At 40.5% G+C, this 20,893-nt stretch overlaps 1 protein-coding gene across 2 annotated transcripts in view; it reads right to left on the bottom strand.

Annotated features, from left to right (window-relative positions):
* Positions 1-14,934, bottom strand: part of LOC124717167 (transcription initiation factor TFIID subunit 8-like) — a 51,073-nt gene extending 36,139 nt beyond the window's left edge. Inside the window, exons 1-2 of one of the 2 annotated variants that reach the window (XM_047243937.1) lie at positions 14,807-14,934; positions 1,052-1,493 (exon numbers count right to left, since the gene is read on the bottom strand). In XM_047243937.1, coding sequence (XP_047099893.1) covers positions 1,052-1,493; positions 14,807-14,820 — 456 coding nt within the window. In that variant the 5' untranslated portion in view covers positions 14,821-14,934. Of the gene's footprint in view, positions 1-1,051; positions 1,494-14,181; positions 14,273-14,806 lie in introns of those variants that run through there. The other variant, XM_047243938.1, reaches the window with a different exon arrangement.
* Positions 14,935-20,893: the final 5,959 nt, after the last annotated feature.

Raw genomic sequence — 20,893 nt, 5'->3', positions numbered from 1 at the left:
AAGGCAACGTCAGCCCTGGACATCCTAGCACATCAATTGCTGATGACAATGTGGAAAAAGTGATGAAAATGGTTCTGTAAAATCGCCAGATCATCAGAGAGGTTGCTGATGATGTTGGAATATCCGTTGGCTCATTCCAAGCAATTTTTTTCAGATGTTTTGGGCATGAAACACGTAGCAGCGAAGTTTGTTGCAAAACTGTTGAATTTTGACCAAAATCGACATCATGCAAACATCGCTCAGGTACTGCTGAATGAAATCATCAATGATCCAGAACTTGTACAGAAGGTTATAATCAGTGACAAAGCATGAGTATATGGATATGATGTCGAAACCGAGGCCCAATCATCCCAATGGAAACTGCCCAAAGAGCCAAAATAAAAAAAAGATTTGACAAGTTTGATCACATGTGGCGGTTCTTCTCACTGTTTTCTTTTATTACAATGGGATAGTGCATCATAGGTTCCTACCTAATGGTTGTACAGTCAATAAGGAATACTACCAGGAAGTTATGCAGCATTTGCATGAAGCAATCTGAACAAAATGATCAGAACTGTGGCAAAACCACTTGTGGAAATTACATCACACCTCAATGCTTGTTCACGGTTTTTTGGCAGAAAACAAAATTGTTGTAATGCCTCAGCCACCGTATTTGCTGGACATAGCCCCCTGCAACTTCTTTCTATTCCTGAAACTGAAGAGAACAATGAAAGGATGTCGTTTTGCCACCATTACAGAGAAAAAACAGAATCACTGAAGGAGTTGAACTCCATAACAAAAAGTGAGTTACAGAAGTGCTTCTACGGTTGGAAAAAGCGCTAGCACAAGTGTTGTTATATCTGTAGGGGATTACTTTGAAGGGGACAAAGTTGATACTTATGAATAAGTAAAGATTCTTTATGAAAAACAAAAATTCCCATTAGTTTTTGATCACAACGTATAAGTGGTATGATGAAAATATTTTCTGTCATATATTTTAACGTGATATCCAGAGTATGTATGTGGATATGGATGTGGAGGTAAATGTAGATTTACACATCAAGACAGCTACCTTATGCTGCGAGGCATGTGTGGGCGGTGACAGAACGGACCGACCAGGACGGCGGGCATGCGCCTCGAGGCCCTCGAGCGGGAAGCCTATGTTGACGAGCGCCACCACTACGTCACCCAGCAGTGGTTGTGTGCGGCCAGCCAGCTCGCAATATGCCCGGCTGCTGTTGCCGACCTCCCAGACGAATGACTGAACGGCCTCGACAAGGGACTCGAGGGCGGCACGGTCGGCGGCCTCAGTGCCGAGCTCCGCCAGCAGGCAGCAGACGGCGGCGTGCAGGGCACGGCGGCGCGCTTCCCACGGCAGCTGCGCCTGCTGCTGCTGCGCCTGTTGCTGCTGCTGGAGCTGCGCCTGTGTCGCCAGGCTGCCCGCCCCACCCTGTGGCTGCTGCACCGCCTGCATCGGGCCGTGGTGGTGGCTGTCCATGCTGGACATCTGACGGCTGCGTGGAGTGACGTTTCAGAAAATCACACAACTACCATGTAAAAGTAAAAGGCATTAACGTGCCCTGCCAACAAGGATTATATCGTGGACTGCTAATACCAATTATAAGCTACCTTATATGTAACGAGAGTCAGTAAACAATGCTGTACATCAATAACAGGCTGATGACATCATTAGCACAGAGGATATACGAGCCTCATCAAACAAAAGACGGATGACGCCAATAAGAACATCAGAATGTCATTTCAGACACAAAGGAATTAAAGCCATGGCTGCCAGTGGGCATTGATTTATATCAATGGAGCAAGTTGAAAATTTGTGCCAGACCAAGCACAAATTTGTTAATGTCTTTAATTCTTTAGTGGCTGCAGGATCAAAAGTTGAGAATTTGGGTTCGATGTGAGATGTGCTAGGGTAGTCAGTGCAGTTGTGGTGACCACTACGTCCTGATGGCATAGTGGTCAGCACAACTACCTGGTATGCAGGAGACCTGAGTACGAATCCCGGTCTGGCACAAATTTTCAACCTAACCCACTGGTATAAACCAAAGCGCACTGCAGTCCTTTGTGTCTTGATTCATAGTTGCTGCAGGACCAAAATGGTGTGTGCTGATTTGGACATGTCTGAAACGAAGGACATTACAGATACAACATGATGATTATGTGGTCTTCGGTCCAAAGAGTGGTTTGATGCAGCTCTCCAGACTACTCCATCCCGTACAAATATCTCCATTCACAAATAACTACTGCAAGCTACATCCACTTGAATCTGCTTACTGTGTTCATCCACTGGTCTCCCTCAACAGTTTTTAGTCCCCACAGTCCCTCCATTACCAAACTGATAATTCCTTGATACTTCCAGATGTATCCTTTCAACTGATCCCTCTTCCAGTAAAGTTGTGCTGTAAATTTCTATTTTCTCCAATATCATTCAGTACCTCCTCATTGCTTACTCCATCTACCCATCTGGTCTTCAGCAATCTTCTGAAGTGTCACATTTCTAAAATTCTTGTTTCATTTCCATAAAATGCTACACCCCACAGAAATACCTTCAGAAAATACTTTCTAAACTTTAATTTATATTAGATGTTAAGAAATTCCTCTTTTTCAAAGATGTTTTCCAGACTACAGCCAGTTGGCATTTTATATCCACTCACCTCCAGTCATCATCAGTTATTTTGCTGCTTACATCTACATCTTCATCTGCATTTATACTCTGCAAGCCACCCAACGGTGTGGGGCAGAGGACACTTTACATGCCACTGTCTAATTACCTCCCTTTCCTCTTCCAGTCGTGTGTGGTTCGCAGGAAGAACGACTGCCGGAAAGCCTCTGGGCACGCTCGAATCTCTCTAATTTTACATTCGTGATCTCCTCGGGAGGTATAAGTAGGGGGAAGCAATATATTCGATACCCCATCCAGAAACGCACCCTCTCGAAACCTGGACAGCAAGCTACACTGCGATGCAGAGCGCCTCTCTAGCAGAGTCTGTCACTTGAGTTTGCTAAACATCTGTGTAATGCTATCACGCTTACCAAATAACCCTGTGACAAAATGCGCCACTCTTCTTTGGATCTTCTCTATCTCCTCTGTCAACCCGACTTGGCACGGATCCGACACTGATGAGCAATACTCAAGTATAGGCCGAACAAGTGTTTTGTAAGCCAGCTCCTTTGTTGATGGACTACATTTTCTAAGGACTCTCCCAATGAATGTCAACCTGGCACCCGCCTTACCAACAATTAATTTTATATGATCATTCCACTTCAAATCGTTATGCACGCATACTCCCAGATATTTTACAGAAGTAACTGCTACCAGTGTTTGTTCCACTATCATATAATCATACAATAAAGGAGCCTTCTTTCTATGCATTCGCAATACATTACATTTGCCTGTGTTAAGGGTCAGTTGTCACTCCCTGCACCAAGTGCCTATCCGCTGCAGATCTTCCTGAATTTCGCTGCAATTTTCTAATGCTCCAACTTCTCTGTATACCACAGCATCATCCGCGCAAAACCGCATGGAACTTCCGACACTATCTACTACGTCATTTATGTATATTGTGAAAAGCAATGGTCCCATAACACTCCCCTGTGGCATGCCAGAGGTTACTTTAACATCTGTAGACGTCTCTCCATTGAGAACAACATGCTGTGTTCTGTTTGCTAAAAACTCTTCAATCCAGCCACACAGCTGGTCTGATATTCCGTAGGCTCTTACTTTGTTTATCAGGCGATAGTGCAGAACTGTATCGAATGCCTTCCAGAAGTCAAGGAAAATGGCATCTACCTGAGAGCCTGTATCTAATATTTTCTGGGTCTCATGAAAAAATAAAGCTACTTGGGCCTCACTCGATCGCTGTTTCCGGAATCCATGTTGATTCCTACAGAGTAGATTCTGGGTTTCCAGAAATGACATGATATGCGAGCAAAAAACATGTTCTAAAATTCTACAACAGATCGATGTCACAGATATAGGTCTACAGTTTTGCGCATCTGCACGACGACCCTTCTTGAAGACTGGGACTACCTGTGCTCTTTTCCAATTCTTTGGAACCTTCCATTCCTCTAGAGACTTGTGGTACATGGCTGTTAGAAGGGGGGCAAGTTCTTTTGCGAACTTTGTGTAGAATTGAATTGGTATCCCATCAGGTCCAGTGGACTTTCGTCTGTTGAGTAATTTCAGTTGCTTTTCTATTCCTTGGACACTTATTTTGATGTCAGCCATTTTTCCGTTTGTGTGAGGATTTAGAGAAGGAAATGCAGTGCAGTCTTCCTCTGTGTAACAGCTTTGGAAAAAGATGTTTAGTATTTCAGCTTTACGTGTGTCATCCTCTGTTTCAATGCCATCATCCCAGAGTGTCTGGATATGCTGTTTTGAGCCACTTACTGATTTAACATAAGACCAGAAATTCCTAGGATTTTCCATCAAGTTGGTACATAGAATTTTACTTTCAAATTCACTGAACGCTTCACGCATATCCCTCCTTACGCTAACTTTGACATCGTTTAACTTCTGTTTGTCTGAGAGCTTTTGGCTGCACTTAAACTTGCAGTGAAGCTCTCTTTCCTTTCGCAGTAGTTTTCTAACTTTGTTGTTGAACCACAGTGGGTTTTTCCCGTCCCTAACAGTTTTACTCGGCACGTACCTGTATAAAACACATTTTATGATTGCCTTGAACTTTTTCCATAAACACTCAACATTGTCAGTGTCGGAACAGAAATTTTCGTTTTGATTTGTTAGGTAGTCTGAAATCTGCCTTCTATTACTCTTGCTAAACAGATAAACCTTCCTCCCTTTTTTTATATTCCTATTTAATTCCATATTCAGGGATGCTGCAACGGCCTTATGATCACTGATTCCCTGTTCTGCGCTTACAGAGTCGAAAAGTTTGGGTCTGTTTGTTATCAGTAGGTCCAAGATGTTATCTCCACGAGTCGGTTCTCTGTTTAATTGCTTGAGGTAATTTTCGGATAGTGCACTCAGTATAATGTCACTCGATGCTCTGTCCCTACCACCCGTCCTAAACATCTGAGTGTCCCAGTCTATATCTGGTAAATTGAAATCTCCACCTAAGACTATAACATGCTGAGGAAATTTATGTGAAATGTATTCCAGATTTTCTCTCAAGTTGTTCTGCCACTAATGCTGCTGAGATGGGAGGTCGATAAAAGCAGCCAATTATTAACCTAGCTCGGTTGTTGAGTGTAACCTAAACCCATAATAATTCACAGGAACTATCCACTTCTACTTCACTACAGGATAAACTACTACTAACAGTGACAAACACGCCACCACCAGTTGCATGCAATCTATCCTTTCTAAACACCGTCTGTGCCTTTGTAAAAATTTCGGCAGAATTTATCTTTGGCTTCAGCCAGCTTTCCGTACCTATAACGATTTCAGCTTCAGTGCTTTCTATCAGCATTTTAAGTTCCAGTACTTTACCAACACAGCTTCGACAGTTTACAATTACAATACCGATTGCTGCTTGGTCCCTGCATGTCCTGACTTTGCCCCGCACCCTTTGAAGCTGTTGCCCTTTCTGTACTTGCCCCAGGCCATCTAACCTAAAAAAAACGCCCAGTCCACGCCACACAACCCCTGCTACCCGTGCAGTCACCTGCTGTGTGTAGTGGACTCCTGACCTATCCAGCGGAACCCGAAACCCCACCACCCTATGGTGCAAGTCAAGGGATCTGCAGCCCACACGGTCTCACAACCATCTGAGCCTCTGATTCAGACCCTCCACTCGGCTCTGTACGAAAGGTCCGCAGTCAGTACTGTCGACGATGCTGCAGATGGTGAGCTCTGCTTTCATCCCGCTAACGAGACTGGCAGTCTTCACCAAATCAGATAGCCGCCAGAAGCCAGAAGAGGATTTCCTCCGATTCATAGCGACACACATCATTGGTGCCGACATGAGCGACCACCTGCAGATGGGTGCACCCTGTACCCTTCATGGCATCCGGAAGGACCCTTTCCACATCTGGAATGACTCCCCCTGGTATGCACACGGAGTGCACATTGGTTTTCTTCACCTCTCTTGCTGCCATATTCCTAAGGGGGCCCATTACGCGCCTGACGTTGGAGCTCCCAACTACCAGTAAGCCCACCCTCTGCGACCGCCTGGATCTTGCATACTGAGGGCAACCTCTGGAAGAGCAAATCTCCGTAACTGCTTTTATTGTCTCATTTCCTAATTTAGTTCCTTCTGTATCAGCTGATTTACTTTGATTACATTCCATTAACATTGTTTTAGTTTTGTTGATGTTTATGTTAGAGGTTTCTTTTTCCAAAACATTTCTTTACCTGGTCTCCCAACTCCTTTGCTGTCTCTGACACAACGTCGTCAGAAAACCTCAAAGTATTTATTTCTCCTCACTGAACTTTAATTTCATCTACAAATTTCTCTTTGGCTTCCTTACTTCTTGCTCAAGGTACAGATTGAATGACATCAGATACAGGCTACAAACCTGTCTCACTCACTTTCCAACCACTAATTCCCTTTCCTTCTCATCCTGTCTGGTAAATCTCCTCTGACATGAGATTCTGGGTGACTTTCTCAATTCTACCACTTTTCCTAAACCTCCCAGTCCTTTTCCTTCATCCCTCTTCCTTCCTGTTCAACCTTTCTGTCATGAGAAGGAGCCACTGGCTCTGAAAGCTTGCACACGAAAAAACCTTATTTTTATATGTGTGTCTATCCAATTAAATCAAAGATGAAGGTAGAATATTAGAAAGCATTCAAGAATAACCAAATTTTGTAAATTATTATTTCTCTGGTACTGTGGAAAAGCTACAGCAAAATCTTCCTAAAACACGTGTAGCACCCACAGTGACTTACTATGTTCCCACAACAGAGCTTGAAGTCAAGAAGACAATAAAAACAATTAAAAAGTAAGAAGTCATCAGGCATAGTTAAACTTTCTGTCTCTATTTTGCAGGCATGCATAGGTAGGACACAAGCTCCATTAACAAACATAACAAATGAGTCCTTTAGTTCAGGTATTATCCCAGTCAACCAGAAGCACCCTTGTTAATGAAAGGTAATGTTGAAATCTACATACCAGTTTCACTGCCATCTTGATTCTCAAAAATAACTAATCAGTCATGGAAGAGAGACTAAGTTACATGAATAATTACAATCTTTTTAATGAAGTTTAGTTTCCAAAGTGGGAGAAATACAATACCTACCATTACAGAGTTACAAAAGTGATTCCTGAAGCTCCTGACATGGATAATTGTGTTACACACTTATTCTTAGACTCAACCAAAGCTTTAGATCATAAAATACTACTAAACAAGTTAGAAGTGCTCGGTATAAGAGAAACAGTGAATAAGTGGCCCAGTGTTAGCTGGAAAACAGGGTGAAAAAGGTGAAGATAGTTCACACATCTGCTGATAGTAAAATTTCAGTAAAACAACTGTCAGACAAGAAACACACAAACATACAGCAGAGGTATTAATTCTGGACATTTTGTTGAAATGTTCATGCATTTTAACATCACAAGATGTAAGTAAATTTTGGCGTACGAAATTAACACTTTTTCTTTTCTTTTTGTTTGTGGCATGTCCTCCACAGTATTTATCATTTTTAGAGAATGCCATGTTATACTTTGGTTATAATAGAGGGAAACATTCCACGTAGGAAAAATATATCTAAAAACAAAGATGATGTGACTTACCAAATGAAAGTGCTGGCAGGTCGACAGACACACAAACAAACACAAACATACACACAAAATTCAAGCTTTCGCAACAAACTGTTGCCTCATCAGGAAAGAGGGAAGGAGGGCGAAAGACGAAAGGATGTGGGTTTTAAGGGAGAGGGTAAGGAGTCATTCCAATCCCGGGAGCGGAAAGACTTACCTTAGGGGAAAAAGGACGGGTATACACTCGCGCACACACACGCATATCCTGATAAGGCAACAGTTTGTTGCGAAAGCTTGAATTTTGTGTGTATGTTTGTGTTTGTTTGTGTGTCTGTTGACCTGCCAGCACTTTCATTTGGTAAGTCACATCATCTTTATTTTTAGATATATTTTTCCATGTTATACTTTTTATTAAAAGTGAATAAATAGAGTTGGATGATAACAGTTAAAAAACTTCACTGTCTCATTTGCTTGTGCAGATGTTTCCAATGTGTTTTGTTCCAACATATCAATCAATGGAAGCATGTTATTGCTTTATTGTGATGATTGTTGTAACTCCAGTAGTAGCAATAGATTGTTGTTGAAGTGCCAGGTTTCTTTAATGTGAGCTAAGTTGAGATGGATTACAGATTGAAAATGATGTCTCCTCTGCTGATATGTTTTGATTTGTCACAAACTAAACAGAGTAAGGCAGTAACACTCTGTGAAGAAGATTATACATATGCAGAAATGGCAAAAAGTTGGGTGGAGGTGCTAAAAAATTGGGTGTGAGAAAAATTTGCAACTGGTATCAAGAAAATGGTTCAATCAAAACTGCTCCCCATGAAAACCAATATTGACTAATCAAGACTCTTGTAGAATCTGCTGTCTTACTACTCTGGAAGGTCATTGACAACCGCAAAAGACATAAAGGGATTTTTGAAGACATCAGGGGCTGAAGTTTCTGATGCAATTACCTGACAGAAACTTTGTGAAAATGGTTTGCAAGCAAGGACTCGAAGGAAGAAGCCTTATCTGAATGAAATGCAGAGGCAGAAACGTGTGCAATGGGTATTAGCACACAGGGAATGGGTGCAAGCAGACTGCACTAGATTTATTTGGAGTGAAGGCACTAAGATCAGCATCTTTGGAAGAGAGAAAGTTCATTTTGTACATTGTAGGCCAGGCGAAGACTTACTATCTCAGTGCAACACTGCCATAATGAAGCATACCATCAGTGTCATGGAGTGGGGCTGCGTGGCAACTCATGGCATGAAACATCTGGCAGTGTTACTGGGCAACATTACCACAAAAAAGTAGCATGGCGAAGTCTTTGCATTGAAATTGCTTCCCTCTATATGCAAATTGTTTGAAGGTAAAAACCACCAGTGCATCTTTCAGCAAGGCAATGCATCATGTCATACCACGAAAATCAATACGTAATAGTTCAGTGACTATCAAATTAATGTGCTGCCTTGGCCTGGCAACAGTCCCAACCTCAATCCAATTGAGAACTTACAGTTTCACTAAATCATTGTTTCCCAACAGAAGCCCAGTAACATGAGGGAGCTCCTAGAGCCCATGATGACAATGATGTTTTAGTTTGTGGGGGGTTAAACTGTGCATCCATTAGTGCCCTTACACATTCCCAAAATGTACACAATCTATTCTAGCCACCATCATGAATGAGGATGGAATGATGAGGACAACACAAACGCCCAGTCCCCAGGCAGAGAAAATCCCCAACCCGGCCAGGAATCAAACCCAGGACCCCATAATACAAAAGAAGCAATGCTAGCCATTAGATGACGAGCTGCAGACCCTAGAGGCCATCATCAGTTCGTGGTTCAGAATGATCAAACCAGAAGACCTTCAACATCAGGTGGACTCAATGCCACACAGAGTCAAGGCAGTGATTAAAACAGAAAAATATACCACAAAAAGCTAAGAAATATTGCAATAACTTTTGTGTCATGTAATCTGTAACTTTCTGAAACTGTTGGACTGCATTATTTTTTTTTATTTTTAAAATTTTTGGTTAAATTTTTATATTTGAACTTTAATTCTCTATTAGTGGATATAAGGGCATGTTTTCTGAAAATTATATTGTATATTTCAACTAAAATAAACTCCTGAATGCAGTATTCAGTTAATGTCTATAAAGTGACCTGAATGAATGTCACTACTGTAAGAACCATAGAGTATTGGGTCCAATTCTGTTTTTAATATTTATCACTGACTTTCAACACCACGGAAAAAAAGTATTTGCTGAAGACAGAAACATCATGTTGTTGTTGTTGTGCTCTTCAGTCCAGACACTGGTTTGATGTAGCTCTCCATGCTACTCTACCTGTGCAAGCTTCTTCATCTCCCAGTACCTACTGCAACCTACATCATTCTGAATCTGTTTAGTGTATTCATCTCTTGGTCTCCCTCTACGATTTTTACCCTCCAATACCAAATTGGTGATCCCCTGATGCCTCAGAATATGCCCTACCAACTGATCCCTTCTTCTAGTCAAGTTGTGCCACAAATTTCTCTTCTCTCCAATTCTATTCAATACCTCCTCATCAATTCTGTGATCTACCCATCTAATCTTCAGCATTCTTCTGTAGCACCACATTTTGAAAGCTTCTACTCTCTTCTTGTCTAAACTATTTATCGTCCACATTTCACTTCCATACAAATACTTTCAGAAACGACTTCCTGACCCTTACATCTACACTCAATGTTAACAAATTACTGTTCTTCAGAAACCCTTTCCTTGCCATTGCCAGTCTACATGTTATATCCTCTCTACTTCCACCATCATCAGTTATTTTACTCCCCAAATAGCAAAACTCATTTACTACTTTAAGCGTTTCATTTCCTAATCTAATTCCCTCAGCATCACCTGACTTAATTCGACTACATTCGATTATCCTCGTTTTGCTTTTGTCGATGTTCATCTTATACCTTCCTTTCAAGACACTGTCCATTCCGTTCAACTGCTCGTCCAAGTCCTTTGCTGTCTCAGACAGAATTACAATGTCATCGGCGAACCTCAAAGTTTTTATTTCTTCTCCATGGATTTTAATACCTACTCCGAATTTTTCTTTTGTTTCCTTTACTGCTTGCTCAATATACAGATTGAATAACATCGGGGATAGGCTACAACCCTGTCTCACTCACCTCCCAACCACTGCTTCCCTTTCATGCCCCTCGACTCTTATAACTCTGCCTTCTGGTTTCTGTACAAATTGTAAATTGCCTTTCGCTCCCTGTATTTTACTCCTGCCACCTTCAGAAATTGAAAGAGAGTATTCCAGTCAACATTGTCAAAAGCTTTCTCTAAGTCTACAAATGCTAGAAACGTAGGTTTGCCTTTCCTTAATCTTTCTTCTAAGATAAGTCGTAGGGTCAGTATTGCCTCACGTGTTCCAACACTTCTAGAGAATCCAAACTGATCTTCCCCAAGGTTGGCTTCTACCACTTTTTCCATTCATCTGTAAAGAATTCATGTTAGTATTTTGCAGTCATGGCTTAAACTGATAGTTCGGTAATTTTCACATCTGTCAACACCTGCTTTCTTTGGGATTGTAATTATTACATTCTTATTGAAGTCTGAAGGTATTTCACCTGTCTCATACATCGTGCTCACTAGATGGTAGAATTTTGTTAGGCCTGGCTCTCCCAAGGCCATCAGTAGTTCTAATGGAATGTTGTCTGCTTCCGGGCCCTTGTTTCAACTCAGGTCTTTCAGTGCTCTGTCAAATTCTTCACGCAGTATCATATCTCCCATTTCATCTTCATCTACATCCTCTTCCATTTCCATAATATTGTCCTCAAGTACATCGCCCTTGTATAGACCCTCTATATACTCCTTCCACCTTTCTGCTTTCCCTTATTTGCTTAGAACTGGGTTTCCATCTGAGCTCTTGATATTCATGCAAGTGGTTCTCTTTTCTCCAAAGGTCTCTTTAATTTTCCTGTAAGCAGTATCTATCCTACCCCTAGTGATATACACCTCTACATCCTTACTTTGTCCTCCAGCCATCCCTGCTTAGCAATTTTACACTTCCTGTCGATCTCATTTTTGAGACGTTTGTATTCCTTTTTGCCTGCTTCATTTACTGCATTTTTGTATTTTCTCCTTTCATCAATTCAATTCAATATCTCTTCTGTCACCCAAGGATTTCTATTAGCCCTTGCCATTTTACATCATAGCCATTGATAAAACATCAGAACTCCTATTACAGAAAGAAAGTGAAACCTTCAAGGATGTTTACAGTTCGACAGTATGCAATATATTAATGTTGAACAAAAAGAAATCAAACAGTAAACACTTCAGCATAAAGAAGGGGAGCCACTCTATCGCATAGACACACACAAAGTTTTTAAGGATGAACACTGGTTGTCAGCTAACATGGAATGAATACACAGAGGTATTGGCAAAAAAGGATGTCAGTGGCATGTTAAAATCTGACCATCAGTTCGTAACAGCTGACGGTTTGTGGTGTCTACATGCACTCGTTTCTTACCTATGAAATTATTTTTTGGGGACTGAAGGAATAGCACATGGATGCAGTTCTTAAACTGCAGAAAAGGGTCATTACGGTAAATAACTAGACGTTATAGACAGGCTAACTGTAAAGAGCTGTTTAAAAAATTGGGCATGCTTACTGCACCAAGTGAGTAAATCTACCAATCTATGGTACGTTTCAGGAAAAACATCACTACATATCTCAGTAATAACTCTATACATAATCACGGAACAAGGGCCGATTGGACTTACGCTTAGCCATGAAAGAGAAACCAAAAGCTCAAAACAGAACATGATACCAAGAAATAAAACTGTAGGTGCTTCTGAGAAGTTCAGTGAATGGTCTCAGAGGGGCAAATGAAACAAGAGTTACAAACAAAATACCTTTACTGGCCTTCAGAGTAATCACCATTAGCTACAACAAACTTGTGACATTGATTGCAAAGATGATGTAAGCCGTCAACAAATGCTTCATGTAGAATTGCTTGAAGCACTGAGGCCATGCGTTGTTGCACATCCACATCATTACAGGAAATGAGACCTGCTACTACCAGCACAATCTGCAGACCAAGCAGCAGTCAAAGGCACGATGTTCACTGTCTTACCTGTACCCAAAAAACAAGTCAGCTGATAAAACCCCAAATTACGACAATGTGGATCACATTTCTCGACAGCAAGGGATGGATACATTACGAATTTCTTTCTGAGGGAGGTGAGAAAGATAACAGACACTGTGTCATTTACTGTCGCTTATCTCCAGGTCATATCGGTAGCATCAGATCTTGTCTCATCTGCAATGATCCGGATATCCAACAAAGCATGAGCACGGTGCTCGGAGCAATTCCACAAGAAGTGTTTGCTGACAGTTTCTGACAGGTTTAAACCAATGTCAGAAGTGTGTTGTAGCTAATGGTGATTACTCTGAAGACAAGGGAAGGTATTTTGTTTGTAACTCTTGTTTTCTTAATATTTTCTGAGACCATTCATTGAACTTTTCGTATATACCTTGTATAATAAACTGAAAAAGGAAATGAAAAGATTTACTAAAATACATCTGTTTAAAAACGAAGCTAAAACTTTCTTCATAAGTAATTCGTACTACACAACTAAATTACTAGAGGGTAGTAACGAAACAGGATAACTACAACATGCTGTCACATTTCAACACATGATCATGGTTTACTGCTTCCTCAAGGAAATCATGTGTCAAGATGCAAATTACATGACAGTAATTTCTTGTAATTTTTCCAAACTCATTATCTCAATCATCATGGAGACATATTGACTCAGATTTTAAGGTGGACTGAGGAGCATAACTCAATATATGTGGGCAAAAGTCAGCTTTGTGAACGGACTGGAGCTGGCGTAAGTGGCAAAGCATCATCTTCACAATCCAGGGGACACCAGCAGATACCCTTCGTGTGTGTGGTGGTGATGAACAAAACTATGTTTTATATTAGAAGTTATCTGAAATAAATTGTGTAAATCAAAGAACACTGAGCAACGGAGATCAGTGGAATGAAGCACAGCTGTTACGAGAACGACCTGTTATTCGGAAAATGGACTTGCTCTCCAGCCATCCTGATTTGGGTTTACTTAAATCACTTAGACAAATGTCAGGATAGTTCCTTAATCATGTCCCACCCTCAGACACCACTTGCCCTATTATAATAAACTATGTTATGTATCCTGTGGGTTGTAGCTTAATTTTGAACTGTTGATCTGTGTTGTGTTACCTAGATAGTTCCTTCATTATTGAGAGACGATTCTTGTTTAAAGACATATAAAAAAATATTATCCTTGTCCATTGTTTATAGTTTAGATTTGTTTCTCATTGTGTCCCAAGATTTGTCCTGTGTTTGACACTACAGGAAACAGATACCGGCATCCCTATCCTAGCAATGTAAACAAAACGTATAAACACAAGAAATAAAAATATGAATCTGTGGTATAAAAAAAAGGAAACGATTCACACAAACAAACCGTAAAAAGAACTGTAAATTCTCAATATAAGAACTGATATTTACCATGGAACCTAACTATCTGCTATAAACCCGTAGAATGCACCGAGCAGCAAAAAACGAGAACAGAAGGGAATTTGCTAACAACCGATGGGAGATTTTTTTACTGAAAAATTAGACATCGTAATTACTGGGTGCTCTATATAATTCCCAAATGCAAACTACAGCCGGCCGTGCAGTTCTAGGCGCTTCAGTCTGGAACCGCGTGACCGCTACGGTCGCATGTTCGAATCCTGTCTTAGGCATGGATGTGTGTGATGTCCTTAGGTTAGTTAGGTTTAAGTAGTTCTAAGTTCTAGGAGACTGATGACCACAGATGTTTAAGTCCCATAGTGCTCAGAGCCATTTGAACCATTTTGTAAACTACAGTTACGCAGCTATAATCCATTTTTACGCACAAAAGAGATAGAGTGAGCCGATGAATTTATACAATATCCGCAATTTAATGATGAAAACGATAATGTTTCAAACACATGGTACCGCAGAAAAACAAAGAACCGAGACGAAAAAGACTTTATATGTATATACAGAGAGACGCTAAGTTGTCAAAAGAACCCTACGAACACATATGAAATGTAACCTGCAATTTCGATATGGTATGTTCTTAGGAAAAATTTGTTTAACAACTCACTTAACAACAAACATTAAGTCAGTTCAACTACTGCACATCACTGTCGTAAAATTATATTATTAAAAATGTAAACACATCCTCGTCAACACAAGCAAGTGATACTCAAAGATGTTTAACGTCACAACGAAACTTGTTCAACTGTTTGCAGGTGTGCCACACTTACCTATATATGATCTTGAGTTCTGCTGGCGTTTACGGTCTAAAGTTATCAAACCTCTATACTGGAGGTGCCATTAGCCGGGGCGCTGACTTGTATAAAATATCCGGCGGCACTGGGAAATTTTCTAATTTTTAGACGAAAAATAGTGAGCTTTAAAGATTTTTAAGCATTTTAGAGACATATGATCAACATTAGAACCCCGAAAACTGGACTCTCGATAACTCGACACTCCGAGAAACTCAACAAGAATGACACATTTTTTGGCTTTGAAGAAAGAAACTAAACATAAACACGCTCGGTATTTTCGTAAAAAACTAATTTAATTTACAGTAATAATCATACTATTACAGAGCAGTGAATATATGCTTCTGAAAAGACTAAAATTATATTTAAATAAATACTGAACCATCATTGTATTGTATGTTAACCGGGGACCTAGAAACGACGGAGAGGCTCCGTCCCCGCCGCAGCCCCAGTGGTCCACAACCCCACGACGACTACTGCAGTCCACTTCACCCCCACGCCGCCACATACCGAACACAGGGTTATTGTGCGGTTTGGCCCCCAGTGGACACCCCCGCCCCCAGGGAACGTCTCACACCAGACAAGTGTAATCACTGTCTTTGCGTGATAGAGTAATAGTGGTGTACGCGTACGTGGATAACTTGTTTGCGCAATCGCCGACATAGTGTAACTGAGGCATAATAAGGGGAACCAGGTAGCATTTGCCGAGGCAGATGGGAAACCACCTAAAAACCATCCACAGACTGGCTGGTTCACCAGACCTCGACACAAATCCTCCGTGCGGATTCGTGCCGGGGACCAGGCGCTCCTTCCTGCCCGGAAAGCCGTGCGTTACACCGCACGGCCAACCGGGCGGGCCAAACCATCATTACACGCTGTTATTATTACCAACAACAGAAGCAGAAATAGAAAAAAATTATTCGTACAAAAATCAAGGAAAAAATCCTCTGCAGGACAAGATGAGATCCCTTACTTTCTTCTACATAACTGCAGCAATCTCATAAGTAAACACTGTCCCACATAATAAACTCTTCATTCCTCAATGGCATATTTCCTAATGAACTCAAGACCGCAAAAATCATACCCATTAATAAAGAAGGCAGTAAAGATGATATCAGCAATTACAAGATGGCTCTGAGCACTATGGGACTCAACATCTGTGGTCATAAGTCCCCTAGAACTTAGAACTACTTAAACCTAACTAACCTAAAGACATCACACACATCCATGCCCGAGGCAGGATTCGAACCTGCGACCGTAGTGGTCGCGCGGTTCCGGACTGAGCGCCTAGAACCGCTAGACCACCGCGGCCAGCTATCAGCAATTACAGGCTAATAGCAGTACTCTCAGTATCCAGCAAAATATTTGAATACACTATGGCAGACAGACTAAATTCATTTCTGAAAAAAAGAAATGCCATATCACCTGCTCAGTTTGGTTTCCAAGGAGGAAAAACCACAGCTGATGCAATACAGAAACTCCCACATTACACCTTAAAACTAGTAGACAAGAAGCTTCCAGCCATAGACATTTTTCTTGACCTAAGAAAGGCATTTGATATGGTCAATCACAATATAATGCTCCAAAAAATTTATTCCCATGGAATGAGGGCACTGGCCATGACTGGTTTAAAAGCTACCTCAAAGACAGAAATCAATATGTCCAAATGAATGTAACCAATCGACCAGGAATTGCTAATACAGTACAGTCATCTACCCAAATCACAGAACATGGAGTTCCCCAAGGCTCAGTGTTGGGACCCTTATTATTCTTACTTTATGTAAATGACCTCCCCTTAAATTTACACAATAACAGAACCTTCCTCTTTGCTAATGATACCACAACTATGATATCCGACTCAAATGAACATCTTCAAGGTGCAATAAACAGGAGCACAGCACAACTAAACTCATGGCTTAATTCAAACAGACTACTCCTAAATATAAAAAAAGACAGCTGGTATTACTTTTCATACAGTCCAAAATAAAAACCCACCAGTACCAAACATATCACTGAGTGATGATAAAATCAACTATGTAAAGGAAACTAAATTTTTGGGGGTTACCATTGTGTTATGTCATATTATGTTAACCGGGGACCTAGAAATGACGGAGAGGCTCTGTCCCCACCGCAGCCACAGAGGTCCACAACCCCACAATGACTACCGAAGTCCACTTCACCCCTCCGCTGCCCCACACCGAACTCATCGTTATTGTGCGGTCTGGCCCCCCTTGGACGCCCCTCCCCCCCCACAGGGAATGTCTCACATCAGATGAGTGTAACCCCTATGTTTCCGTGGTAGAGTAATCGTAGTGTACGCGTACATGGAGAACTTGTTTGCGCAGCAATCACAGACATAGTGTAGCTGAGGCGGAATAAGGGGAACCAGCCTGCATTTGCCGAGGCAGATGGAAAACCACCTATAAACCATCCACAGACTGGCCGACTCAGCGGACCTTGACAAAATCCACCAGGCGGATTCGTGCCAGGAACCAGCACTCCTTCCCGCCTGGAAAGCCGTGCATTAGACCGCACAGCCATCATGGTGGGCGGGGTTACCATTACTGACACACTTACATGGAAAAGCCATATTGATGATATAACCTGCGCCAAACTGAGTAAAGTATGAAACTTCCTGGCAGATTAAAACTGTGTGCCGGACCGAGACTCGAACTCGGGACCTTTGCCTTTCGCGGGCAAGTGCTCCACCAACTGAGCTACCCAAGCACGACTCTCGCCCAGTCCTCACAGCTTCACTTCTGCCAGTATCTCGTCTGCTTTCCTACGAACCCTGCAGAACTAGCACTCCTGAAAGAAAGGATACTCTACCAGGAAGTTTCATATCAGCGCACACTCCGCTGCAGAGTGAAAATCTCATTCTGAGTAAAGTATGTTTCATGATTAGACAAACAAGGAATATTGTTAATACCAGCACCCTCACATCAATGTACTATGTTCTTTTCCACTCTATATTAAGCTACGGAATTATCTTTTGGGGCCACAGTGCAGAAGCAGTGAGGCTGTTTAAACTAAAAAAAAAAAAAGTAGTTAGAATAATATTATTCAAACAGAAGAAAGAATCTTGTAAAGCACTGTTCCAGAATCTGAACATATTACCCCTCCCATGTCAGTACATACTGGACCTATTATGTTTCACTAAGAAAAGTATTAGCAACTTAGATATAAACTCAAACTGGCACCAACATGATACAAGGTCAAAGAACTCTCTACGAGTGATTCCCCATTCTACAGAACTAATCAGTAAAGGTGTCAAATATATGGGAATAAAACTCTACAACCATCTCCCAATAGCAGTGAAGAACATTACACAAGTTAAGGGTTTTAAAGTAAAATGTGGTCACTCCTAATTAAACACTGCCTCTACAGCATACCAGAATTCCTCGAAAACAAACTGCTATAAGGAACTGCTCAACAAAAACATCAGATAATGGATCCCAAACTATTGACCTTATGTAACATAACTGAATGTAACTTTTATTGGTATAAATGCTAAATCTGGTACAGAATAAATATAAGACCTAAGTACAGTACACAAATGATATAAATATGTAGTCATTTTATAGATTCATAGACATAATGGATCCCAAACTATTGACCATATATAAAATAACTGAATGTAAGTTTTATTGGTATAAATGCTAAATTCTGGTGCAGAATAAATATAAGACCTAAGTACATTACACATATGATATAAATATGTAATCATTTTATTGATTCATAGACATGTACCTCTCCTTATGAATGTATCAAATGACCTGTCCTATATCATGATGCGCATTTCTGTACAATGTATGATTCAGATGATCAAAACAAATAAATAAACAAAAAAGAATAAAACATAAAATATTGCTGAAACATATTAATAGCACTTTGTTTAATAAGTGAAATAGCTAATTTAAGTTTACTTTGAATAAGGCTCAGGGTTCATTAAATAAAAACAATATCTCAAAGTTAATGCTTTAATTCAGTTAATTCAGCGTGCCTAATATTTCAGTCAAAAAGTGTGTAAATAGCGGGTTTTAATTGGGTCTTACACCCTAACAATATTTAAGTATTTAAAAATAACTAATACAGTAATATAGTAATACAGTACTAAACTAGTACTAACATTTTGAAATTGAAAATTTAACATATGTATGTATTTAATTCTCTATTTTATAAAGAATTTTAATATTGACCAAAATGCCATTATTAGGGCTAGAGTGTCTTAAGAAAGGTGTAAATGTCGACCATCTGACTGGATTACTGAATATGAAGTCGTGGATGACTGGTCGGATATCCAATTCATCCAAAACATCTCGGTGGGGATGAAGAACACCCAAGTTGTTCAATCACTTCTGTCCCATTGCTGATCGGAGATATGACTTCATACATCTAAGGGTGCTAAATGACCATTTTGCTGTTGCTGTTGTGATTGGAACTACTTGGAGAAGCTTAATACATCACTACTTCACATAACATTTCTCTAACTTCAGGCTTTTGTGTAATATACTTTCTAACATCACACATGTTTTTTAAGACCAGTTGTTTTTTATTAGTGATATCGGCTAACATATTCAAGTGTAAGCACAATCTCTCAATGTCTGAGTCATTTTTGAAAAACTCAGTTGATTTTTCCAAATTTGTTTCACCTCTGTTTACTAAAAGCAAGCACTCTTGTTCAACTGCAGTGACCTGTGTGAGTCCAGTTGAAGCAAACTGCTCAGTAATGCAAGATTGCACCATTTCACAAACTTCAATGTAAATAGCTTTGTAGTATTCCTTTGGGATTTTGAAAGTGTGTGGTGTGCTGGCTTCTTTGCTTTCATACTTCTTTGGCGTACCTCAATTCTGAGGAAGCAAAGTATCATCAACTTGTCAAGGTTTTTCTTTTAAACACAATTCCCAAAAGTGTTCAAAACTACCACGTCTTACATTCAATATACAAATCAAGCCCTCATATGTTTTTTTTTTTCCAGATCAGCAACAGCAGCCAGATTAGATGAGGGCATTGAATTTTTTTCATTGACATCCTCTACTGGCTTCATTGCATGGCAATAAAGACATAAATAAGTCTTTAATTGTAACATTGACTTAAGACAGCCTGCACATTTGTACCTTGCCTCTGTTTTGTCCTCTGCAGAAAATGTTTCAAAAACCTCTAGAAGTTCTTCAAAGTTTTTCAATATTCTCAAGATACTAGAAGCTCGCATAGTCCATCGAGTCGTGCAAAGGGGTCGTAGGCCAACTTGGTCATTGGTGCTCTCACAGCTTATGCTTCTGAAAAGTACCATCCTTTTGTTGGATTCCCTTACGGTGTTTATTACGTCCTCGTCTAAAGCCATAATATCCCTCATAGACACAAGATGGAGGAGACCATCTACAACTGCCAAATCTAAACTGTGACCAGTGCAGTGCACATGACGTGCTTTTGGTTATATATCCAAAACTAACTTTTTTAGTCCTTTGAACTTACCTCTCATATTTGAGGCACCATCATAGCACTGTCCCCTTAAGTTATCCATTGACAAATCAAGACGAGCAAAAACGTATTTTAAAATACTAAACAGAGTTTGTGATTCAGTGTTGGGGGTCTCATATAAGCCAACAAAGTCTTTGTTGATGATTAAGGAATCATTGACAGTACGAATACAAAATGACACTTGTTCGTGGATGGAAGAATCATTTGCTTCATCAACAATAATAGAAAAATGTTCAGTCTTCTTGATTAAAGCCAATACTTTTCTCAACATAGACTTTCCTAGTAGATCAATGATCTCGTTTTGAACATTGTGGGACATCCACTTATACCCCAAACTCAGGTATGTCATTCTTTCGGAGTTCCAACAACTGAAAAATAATTGAGTTTACACCTTTGTGCCCTCTAATTGCTAGACCTTGTC

Source organism: Schistocerca piceifrons, chromosome 9 (assembly GCF_021461385.2).
Source record: "Schistocerca piceifrons isolate TAMUIC-IGC-003096 chromosome 9, iqSchPice1.1, whole genome shotgun sequence".
Taxonomy (NCBI): domain Eukaryota; kingdom Metazoa; phylum Arthropoda; class Insecta; order Orthoptera; family Acrididae; genus Schistocerca; species Schistocerca piceifrons.
This window is presented reverse-complemented; position numbering and strand designations above follow the sequence as displayed.